The sequence below is a fragment of the Colius striatus genome, chromosome 18 (genome assembly GCF_028858725.1).
Source record: "Colius striatus isolate bColStr4 chromosome 18, bColStr4.1.hap1, whole genome shotgun sequence".
Taxonomy (NCBI): domain Eukaryota; kingdom Metazoa; phylum Chordata; class Aves; order Coliiformes; family Coliidae; genus Colius; species Colius striatus.
Genome location: NC_084776.1, coordinates 592,211 through 602,310, shown reverse-complemented (window position 1 = coordinate 602,310; position 10,100 = coordinate 592,211). Strand labels below are relative to the sequence as shown.

Here is a 10,100-nt window from a genome sequence, read left to right as displayed (position 1 = left end):
CCGCTCCCCCGCCTCGGCCTGAGCCCCCGCCGGTGCCGCCGGCGGCCGCGGGAGGGGGATCGGGCGAGGGGCGACGTCAGAGCTGCCTTCTCAGCAACGTCACAATGGCTGGGGCCCGAGCGCGGAGGGTCCCGTGTCCCGGCTCCAGGAGCTCGGCAGTCCGTTGTCTGGACGTGCCAGAGGCGGAGCTCGCAGCTGAGGCGGAGCCGGAGACTGAGCCGGAGCCAGAGTCCGACGCTGAGGCGGAGCCCGAGGCGGAGCCAGAGCCGGAGCCGGAGCTAGAGTCCGAAGCTGAGGCGGAGCCAGAGCCGGAGCCGGAGCTAGAGTCCGAAGCTGAGGCGGAGCCAGAGCCGGAGCCGGAGTCCGACGCTGAGGCGGAGCCCGAGCCGGAGCCCGGGGCGGAGGCGGAGCCCGAGGCGGAGCGGTTGGGCCGGGCCGGGCCGGGCCGCGCCGGGCAGCGAGTTCTCGGGGCGAGGCGGGAGCGCGGCTGTTCCCGCCCCCGAAGGGAGCGGCGCGGAAGCGGCCTGTGGCGGCGGCGGCCGGCGCGGAGCGCGGCTTTCAGGCAGCTACACGTGCGCCGCGATGGTGGGGTCCCGGATGGTGAGTGTGACCCGGCCGGGCCGCGCAGCGTTCCGGGTGCTCACACGCGGCGGCCGGCGGCGGCGGCGCGGCGGCGCTGAAGGTCGCGGGCGGCGGCCGGAGGGAGAGCGCGGGGCCCGGAGCGGCGGCCGGGGACCCGCTGAGGGCCGCGGGAGCGGGCCCAAGGCGCAGCGCGTTGTTCGGGTGACGGGTGGCCCCGAGCCGGGGGCGGGACGGGCCGGCGTCTCCCCTCGACCAGCCGTTTCACCCGCGCAGCCGAAGTCGCCGGGCCCCGCCGAGTCGGTCGCCGAGAGGCTGAACGAGGTGCTGAAGCCGGACCGGCAGGAGACGGGCGAGGCCGCGAAGCTGGGCCAGCTGCTCGCTGCCTCGGCCAAGAAGGTGCTGCTGCAAAAGATCGAGTTCGAGCCCGCCAGCCGCGACCTGGCCGGGCAGCTGGGGCAGCTGCGGGGAAAGTATCTGCTGCTCAACCCCGAGGCTAAGGACGGCGATTGCCGCCGTGACGCCGAGGAGCGGCCGGCTGACAAGCAGGGTAAGCAGAGGGGGCGAGCAGAGCCCTGCCCGCGCTGCCCACCCGCGGCTCGTGGCCTGTCTCTCACTGCCTCTCTCCCTGCAGGCGGCGGTGGTGACGCCAGGGAACCGGGGGATGGCATCCCCGCGCCCCAGAAGGTGCTCTTCCCTGCCGAGAGTCTCTCCATGAAGTGGAAGCAAATCTACCGTGTCGGCGCAGGGCTGCACAACCTCGGGAACACTTGTTTCCTCAACTCCACGGTGCAGTGCCTGACCTACACACCACCGCTCGCCAACTACCTGCTCTCCAAGGAGCACAGACGCAGATGTGAGTGGCTCTGGCTCAGCCTGCTCTGCTGTGGGCTCTGGCAAAGGCCGTGCGGGTGTCAGGATGCGCCTTCTCTGCCCCCTCCTGCCCATTTCTCCACTGAGGGGTCAATTCCTGCACACAGGTCACTTTTCTCAGCTGTAGCAGCGATGCTGAGCTCAGCATCCTTGTGTCTGGGGAGGCTCTGTATCTGCTAGGCACTGTAGCCAGGATTGAGATGGGTCCAAGGGGGTCTGTTGGTGCCCGGGGGCTGACTGGGAGTCCCAAGCAGCTGCTGCCTGTGGGGACTGCCTGAGGGCCTGGCAGAAGGTGCCATGTATGGGTGGCTTTGAAAGGCAGGCTGGTGGGCACTGCTCCGAGCTGTGAGCAAGGGGAGCGGACAGGGCTCGCAGCCCTGTCCGTAGGGCTCTGGTGGGATCTGCCCCTCAGGGCCGGCCTTTGGCCTCCTCCAGCAAGTACCTGTGGCCTGTTTTCCCTTCATGTGATGCTGCCTCACCCAGGGGGTTGCAGAGGCTGTGCCAGCTGGGGTGGCAGTGCTGCTCCCTGGGTACCTGGGGTGCCCCAGAGCTCGTAGGGAAAACTGCGTGTGGCTGAGCTTGTGTTGGACCGGGAGTGCCCCATCCCCTGTACTGCTCCCATCTCTCGTGGGTTTGTCCCAACGTCTGTTCTTTCCTGCTGCAGGTCAACAAGGAGGCTTCTGCATGATATGTATTATGCAGAATCACGTAATCCAGGCTTTTGCCAACAGTGGGAATACAATAAAGCCAATGGCCTTCATCCGAGACCTCAAGAGTAAGGATAACTGCCTTCCCCTCCCCTCCCATAGCCACGCAGGAGAGCGGTGACTAAGGCAGGAGCAGAACCTTTGAGAGTGGGGCAGGAGCTGGCACACAGCTCTCCCAGGATGACTCGCTGGGCCTGATGGTGTCCAGTGGCTTCATGGCCTGCCTGGGGCTTCCCCTATGGGCAGTATGAGTGATGGCTGGTGTGGGCTGGGGGTCCTGAGAGAGAGAGGCATCTGTTGCAGCACTGGGGCTGATTCCTCCCTCTCCCACAGACATCTCCCAGAACCTGCAGTTCGGCAGGCAGGAGGATGCACATGAGTTCCTGCATTATGTCATAGATGCCATGCAGAAGGCCTTTCTGAACGACTGTACCAAGTATGTGCAGCCCCTGGTGCCCCTTCACTGCAACTCTCTGCTGTCCCTTCGCTGGTCCCTTGTACCTGTGGGAGGGGACTGTGGGGTGAAAATGTGCCCTGGGTTGGATTTCTGGAGGCTTCAGCTGGGCTTCTCTGCCCCTCTGTGACACAGCTTTGGGCTGTCATCTGCTTTCTGCCTCCTCCAGCCCATCATAGCTCTGGGCTTGTCCCCAAACCCTGAGGCTGCTGTGGGTTTGCGTCCTGCCCTGGTTGCCAGGGGATACAGATGTGTTTGCTCATTAAGCCCCAGCTCTGTGACTGTGGGCGAGCAGCTTTCCCCTGGTCCCCCTATCCTGGGAAGCCTGCATTGCCCCTCTGCAGTGCCCAGCTCTGAGCCCTGGCCAGACATTTCTGCTCCTTCTAGAGGAAAGTGCACTTTGGAGCCTGGTGCCACTCCTTGAGCCCTGGCATTGGGAGAGCAGAGTGGCAGAGGCTGCTGCTTCCCTCTGCTACTGGAGCTCTGTGGCCCGTCTGCTGGCCAGAGCACATGGGGGAGTTGCCCTGAGGACAAGGGGTGGCTGCTGTGGCGAGCAGGTTGAGATCTGTGCTACTCTCTCTAGGTTGGATCGCCAGACCCAGGCCACCACGCTGATCCACCAGATCTTTGGCGGCTGCCTGCGGTCCCGTGGTGAGTGCTGGGGCTGAGACACTCAGGATTGCTCTTTTCCCAAGAGCCTTGCAGCAGAAATCTTTAGGGGAAATTGCCAAGCATGTGTCCATTACCCAGGGCTGAGGCTGGTCAGTCTTGCAGTGCCTGTGGGTTGTGACCCCTGTTTGGTTACAAAGTCACCTGGGCAGGGTGAGGGGAGGGCTGGGACTGCAGCAGCTTCAAGGGCTTTTCCAACCCAAACAATTCCTGTGATCCAGCCACACTTTGTGTCCCAGCATGCAGTGGAATTGCCAGCCCTCCTCAGAGCCAGGCTGTGAATCTTGATGCTCACATCCCAGAGCCCAAACCTGGAGAGGGGGGATTGCAGCTACCTGGACTGGGGTGGGCTGGGGGCTGTGCCAGCGTGTGCTCATTGCTCTTCCTTTTGCAGTCATGTGCTTGGCGTGCAAGAGTGCCTCAGACACCTATGAGCCTTACCTGGACCTGTCTCTGGACATCAAGGTACTGCAGCAGGGTTGGGATGGGGAAGAGCTCTGCAGAGGGATGTTTCTGAGTGCTTCTGAGGCTCCTGAACCTGCCAGCACCAAGGCATGGTGCAGCCGAGAGAGAAGCAGCTTCTGTTTGTCGTGCTGCCATCTCTGCCTGGCAGAGCAGTGCCTGTTGCTGAGCGTGACCCCCGGCTCCTCTGTTGAGGCTCCCTGGTGCTGGGGGGCCATAGGGATGTGCCTCACTGCCAGCCCCACGGCTTCAGTGTGGTCTGTGGTCCTGTGCTCAGGCTCTGTGTGGCCTCTTCGGGCCAGTGTCCTGTGGGGAGCCAGGCTGTGCGTGGACTGGCCACTGGTGCCCTGAGCACTGCTGTGTCCTTGCAGGAAGCTCCAAGCGTAGCACGGGCGCTGCAGCTGTTTGTGATGCCAGAGCTGCTGGGTGGGGAGAACGCCTACATGTGTGACAAGTGAGTGAGGGGCTGTGGGGGTGGGGAAGGGGCTCGTGGGTGCTAGTGGGAAGCAGCCACGTGTCTGTGGAAGAGGCCATGGGAGGCCAAGGTGCCCAGGCTCAGCAGGGTCATTTCCGTGGGGTTTGCCGCTTGGCCAAGGCTGGCAGTCACCGTGGGGTGGAACAGCTTGACTAGCTCGAGCTCTTTCTGTGCAGATGCAAGAAGAAAGTGTCAGCCTGCAAACGCTTCACCATCCACCAAGCCTCCAACATCCTCGTAGTCACCCTGAAGCGCTTTGCTGACTTCACTGGAGGCAAAATCACAAAGGTGAGCGCTGGGCGGCCCAGAGCCAGGGCTGCCTCCTGGCCGAGGCCCTGCTGCCCGCTGCAGGGTGGGATGTGTCCTGCAGCCCTTCCCCAGCGCTGCGGACTGCTGGGAGTTGGACTCATCCTGTGGCATCTTCCCCACTGTGACCTCTGCCTGGGGAGAGCAGGTCTCCCTCCCTCAAGAGATGGGGCTTGTAGGATAGCTGAGCTGCTCTTGCTCTTGTCTGCTGTGACAGCTCCTGAGATATCCTCTTTCCACAGGACGTGGGATACCCCGAGTTCTTGAACATCCGGCCCTACATGTCGGAGAACCACGGGCCCCCCGTCACGTACAGGCTGTATGCAGTGCTGGTGCACTCAGGGTACAGCTGCCACGCAGGACACTACTACTGCTACGTGAAGGTGAGCCCAGGGTGCTGCCCTGGCAACCGCTCGGGGCTGGGGGTGCTCGTGGCTCCCTGTGCTGTGCAGAAAGGAGGATGCTGAGCAGGGAGCGTGGAAGGCTGCAGATTCCCCTGTGGGTTCTGGGGAGAGCAAGGCTGCTGCTGGGCATTGCTCCTGCTGCTCTTCATGCCAGGAGGGTCCCCGGACACAGCCTTACTCTGTTCTCTCTTCCACAGGCCAGCAACGGGCAGTGGTATCAAATGAACGATAACCTGGTCCGCACCAGCAACATCAAAGTGGTCCTCAACCAGCAGGCCTACATGCTGTTCTACCTGAGGTGAGAGTGCCCCCTGTGCCCCCTGCCCCTTTGTGTCCTCTGCCCCTAGCTCTTGGTGCTTGGGCCAGGGCTGGCAGCCTGTGCCTGGTGTGGCTCTGGCGTGGCTCCGGCGCACGCGCTGCCTCGGGACGGGCCCAGCATTTGATGCAGAGCACCTCAGCTCCTTGGAGCTGCTGCTCCTGTGTCTCACGTGGGTCTGGTAGGCGCTGGAGTGGCTCCAGCCCTCGCAGTTAACCCCAGCACTTCTCTGCCTGTGCCAGACTCCAAGAGAAGAGCAAGGAGGTGCCTGTTAGCAAAGCTGCCTCTGCCTCCAGGTGGACCAAGAGGATTGTGACCTCCTTCCCAGCTTCCCCATCCACGGGCTTGGTGAGTTCTGAGCTGCTCTCGGTGCTGCTCCAGGGGGGCTGCTGCCCCTCTGCCTTCCCTGTGAGGCTGGGGGGCTGCAGCTTTGCAGGGAGGACGGTGCTGAGCCGCGGGTTCCTGCGTGGGCCTAGGCAGGGAGGGATGGGCAGGGTCATTGTGTCCTTGGCTCCTTGAATTCTCTCCTCACTGAACTTCTCTCTTCCTGTCTAGAAACTATCTGTGGTGCTAGGGAAGAGGCAGCTGGGGCAGGACATGGGGGTCCCTGTCGCCCGTGACTCGTTTGGGACAGCGCTGAAGCAGCCAAAGCTGCTGAATGGAACTGATCTGCTGCAGATGTCCAATAGACCCCTGCCACCCAAAGTGCCCCACACAGCCCCAGTGCAGTGCAGTGACACAGCCCAGAAGGTCAGAAAGCTGCAGCTGCCTCATGCTCCCGTTGCTGAGGACTCCTGCAATGCCAGCGATGCAAGCAGGGCCAAAGAGAAGCTGCCCCAGCATAGCTCCTGCGAGAGCAGGGGGCCACCTACCTCATCCAAGCTGCCTCTGGAACCTGGCCAGCAGCCTGGAGGCAGTGGCGATAATGCCAGTGCCCTGGAGAAGGACTCCAATGGCAGCAGTGCTGCCAGCCCAGCCCAGGGCACAGTGTGGAAGCCTTACAAAGAATCCCAGAAGGCCCAGAGCAGAACCTTCTGCCCCTCTGAGGAATTGGACTGTGGCTCAGCCCCCGCCACTGGCCCTGGTGCCACACCAGCTGCCCACAAAGACTCCAAGTCTGCAAAACTGAAATCCTTCCAGCTAGCCAGAAGCACTCTGGAGCCGAGCAGCAACGTGTCCTCACCACCAGCCAAGGAGATGGCACCCTCTGGAAAAATGGTGAGTCTGGGCTCCTGCCTGGAGTCTTCAGTAGGCACCTTGTGCTTTCTGAAGTGGGGCTTGTGTTGGGGACAAGTGTAGAGCTAATGCTGAGTGTCTTGCTAAGTTGGAGGTGGATGTGGAGAACCCCTCAGCCCCAGGGCTGCAGCAGTTGTTCTGCCCTCCCTCTGGCTCCTGTGCAGAGTCTGGCCTCTGCTGTTGTTCACATCCCTGAGTGATGCAGGAGAAAGGGCTCCTGCCTTCTCACCCAGGACAGGGGTGGCTGTGCCCGTCCCTGCAGCGGGGCGGCCTCCATGGCCTTGCCAGGGGAGCGTTGGCCTCCGGGGCGAGTGGGAGCAGCTGGAGGGCAGCAGCGTGGGACTGGCCCCTCGGGGGCTGGGACTGGCCCTCTGTGTGCTGCTGTGCAGCCAGGGCTCGGGGCAGTGCGCTGCGGTTTCTGATCTTTAAGTTCTCTTTTTCCCTATATGCTTCTGACTAAAACCACTCTGATTGTTCTTCTGTCACCCCCCACTTCTCATCCCCTGTCTGCATCTGCTCCCCTCCCCTTTCTCTGGGATCCCCTTTTTATATTTCTCCTCTTGGCTCGTGGAAGTGTCTTTTCTTTAGACTACAAGTTGTTATTTGTGTCAATAGCTGCAGGGCAGCCTCCCACAGAAGGGGAGTGGAAGCGATGGCCACACACCAGTTCACCCTCAACCTGCGACCACCATCCAGCTCAAGCCCCCTCCCCAGCCTGACATAGGCAGGCCGAGGTAAGCAGTGCCAGCTGCTCCTGGGCTCCTGCAGGCAGCAAGGCCAGCAGCAGCCTCGGGGTGCTCCACAACTGGTTTGGGTGCTGTTTTGGTGGCTGGACATCCTGTCCTGGGCTGGCAGAGCAGCTTCTCTGACCATTGGCAGAGGGTGGGAGGGAGCTTTGGAGGCTTTGGCCACATACTCATGTCCTATGGGATTAGGAGGCACCAGTCTGGTCTAGATCTTGGTCTGGGTCTCCCTTGTACCCTTGCCCATGGACACGTGCTGCAGCAGCATGAGGCCTTTGCTGCTCCCTACGGGCTGGCGGGTGCTGCGTGTGTGGGGCAGGGGCTGGGCCACTCTGTGCCCTTGCAGCTGCTGCTCTGAGAGCAGGGTCTGATGCAGATCTCATGGCTGAGGAGGTGGCAGTTGGGTGCTGTGCTCATGTGCCTCAGCATGGGGAGGAAGAGGAGCTCCTGCTCCTGAGCTGGCTTTCGGATCATGTCAGCCGCTTTTCCTGGCCTTCAGGCTGTCCCCATCTGCTTCCAAACTGCCCCGTCCTGAAAAGCCTGCCTCAGCCCAAGCCATAGCTCAGCCCCTCAGCTCCTACCCTCCCTCCCTCATGACCAATGGTTCCCCTCATCCTTCACATGACCTTCTTTCCTGCAGAGGGAAGAAGAGGTGCCTAGAAGCCAGCATTGGTCCCTCCAAAAAGAAGCGTTGCAAGTGGCGTCAAGGAGCCGAGGGCTCCACTCCTGCTGAGGCTACGGGGGATAACGATGACACCTCAGAACCCCCCAGGAAGAAAAGGAAGATCTCCACTCTGGAGAGCCTGGTGTCCCTCATGGGGAAGGAGGCAGCAGACAAGAGTCCCAGTGATGGCCAGGGGAAGCCACGGTGTCAGAGCTTGGAGAGCAGGTCCAAACAGCCAGTATCAGACCCCAGCACTTCCCCAGGTACAGAGTCCATCAAGAAGAGGAAGAGAAAGAGCAAAACAGAGGACACGGAAGAGCGGTGCTCTGAGGTGCTCCCCGCAGACAGGTGAGGTGCTGTGGTCACAGGAGCACTCTGCACCTCCCTGCTCGGGCTGCATTTGGACTCTCTGTGCTCTGGGCAGGGGCCTCTGTGTGTGGGACAAGCCCCACCGTGGAGCCTCTGAAGCACCCTCTCACTGGGGGTGGCTTCCCCACTCTCTGGGTGCAGTGCTGGACTATGGGGATCCCCATGTCCCACTGCCCTGGGGGCAGCCCCTGACCCACGCTGCCTTCCTCAGCTGCAAGGCCAGGCTGAAGCCCTGCGGCATGGAGCAGCTGTGGACAGCAGAGGCTGGAGCTCAGACGAGCGAGAGCTACAAGCAGAGCCACAGCATGGGCAGCTCAGCCCTGGCACAGCCAGCTGCCCCCAGTGCCTGTGCCACGGATGGTACCCCAGGTATGCCTGACCATAGGCTCCTTGCTGCTGGGGCCTGGCAGGGGACAGATGGCAGCTTGCCTGCTCACGCTGCCCCCCCCAGCACTGGGGTGCAGTCCCTGATGCTCTTTGGTCCCGACAACTGCCTGCTCATGCCTGAGCTGCCTGCAGGCCTGTGTGCTGCTCCTACAGGAGCTGCCTGGCTGTACCCAGGATGAGGGGGTGGTCCTCTCCAGCCTCATGGGGATGGGCCCCACAAGGTGTGGAAACCCCAGTTTCTCCCTGCCCAAGGTGCCCAAACACACTGCACCATCACAACCTTGTTAGTCCCAAGAGCATCTCCTGGGGCAAGATCTGCCTTGGAGATGGAGCAACATAGGCACTCCCTGCAGCTTGTCCTCACCCCCACTGTTTCTTCAGTAGCAGCCTGTGCCTCAGATAACAAGACAGGGCAGAAGAGCAGCACCTCTTCCAGCTGGGGGGCCAGTGCAGCACCCGTGAACGGGGAGCAGTCCAGTGTGGTGGGCGAGCTGCTCAGGAACTCCTTGGACAAGGCTTATGGAAAACAAGGTAATCCCTGCTCCTCTACCTTGAGCCCTGTGTGCGAGCCTGAGCTATCCCCAGCCACCAGCACAGGCAGCTGCAGGGCTCCTGCAGCTGGGCAATGCTCCCGGACCAGGGGATGGTGGGATGAGGGTCCAGGGGCCCTGTGCAGGGGCCACAGTGTGCTGCTCACTGCTGAGGGTGCTGTTCCACAGTGCTGACCTGGGAGGGCACGGCCTCAGCCGTCAGCCAGGATGCCATTCAGGATGCCAAGTGGGTCCGGAGTGTGACCATCGTCGATGAGTGGGACAAGGAGTTTGACAAAGGGAAGGTGAGTGCCGGCCATATCCCAGGCTGGGGCAGGGGGGAGTTGGGAGGACACTGTGCTCTGAGCCCAAGAGCCTTCCTATCTCTTCACAGGTTAAAAAGGTGAAGAAAAAGAGAGGCTTCAGCTGCTTCCAGCAGCGGCAGAGCTTGTGGTCGGTGTGGCCTGGCCGGGGGCCCAGCCTGGGCCACCGCCTCTGAGGTGAGCGAGGTGGGGGTCGGGGTCGGGGGGGTGGCTGCCTGGAGTGGTGCTAACGCTGCTCCTTTCCTCCCAGGACCCGACCTGCGTCCCTCAGCAAGCGAACAGGGCACATGTGGGGAAGTGCTGTCCTGGGAGCTGCTGCTGGACTGCTACCCCGTCCTTCCTCCTCCTCACCCGGACGTTCCTGCCTCTCGCCTGCCCTCCCTCATCACGTTTTTCTCCCGGACTGTTCTTCCCCCGCCGACCCCCGCCCCCCGCCTTCTCTTCACAGCGGTTGTTGTGAGAATACCGTTCGCCCCGGGGGCCTGCGGCCTCGCGCTGGCGCAGAAGGCAGCAGCGCCCACCCCGCGGGCCGGGGCGCAGCCGCCACTTCGCCGGGCAATAAAGAACCCGGCGCCTGCCGGGGGGCCGCAACGCGCACGTGCT

At 62.6% G+C, this 10,100-nt stretch overlaps 1 protein-coding gene across 6 annotated transcripts; it reads left to right on the top strand.

Annotated features, from left to right (window-relative positions):
• Window positions 1–462: 462 nt before the first annotated feature.
• USP36 (ubiquitin specific peptidase 36) lies at window positions 463–10,088 on the top strand. Of its 6 annotated transcripts, none has more exons than XM_062010662.1 (20): window positions 463–600; window positions 856–1,129; window positions 1,214–1,435; window positions 2,117–2,227; window positions 2,493–2,595; window positions 3,197–3,264; window positions 3,677–3,747; window positions 4,116–4,198; window positions 4,396–4,507; window positions 4,768–4,908; window positions 5,127–5,227; window positions 5,488–5,593; window positions 5,801–6,463; window positions 7,097–7,215; window positions 7,865–8,236; window positions 8,469–8,626; window positions 9,029–9,175; window positions 9,364–9,479; window positions 9,569–9,674; window positions 9,748–10,088. In XM_062010662.1, exons 1-19 carry the CDS (start codon window positions 583–585, stop codon window positions 9,671–9,673), a joined length of 3,090 nt encoding a protein of 1,029 aa, XP_061866646.1. In that variant the 5' UTR covers window positions 463–582; the 3' UTR covers window position 9,674; window positions 9,748–10,088. The 6 variants fall into 6 exon arrangements, with proteins under 6 accessions (XP_061866646.1, XP_061866645.1, XP_061866649.1 ...); XM_062010661.1 differs by having other exon boundaries at window positions 9,026–9,175; XM_062010665.1 differs by lacking the exon at window positions 8,469–8,626 and having other exon boundaries at window positions 7,865–8,151.
• Window positions 10,089–10,100: the final 12 nt, after the last annotated feature.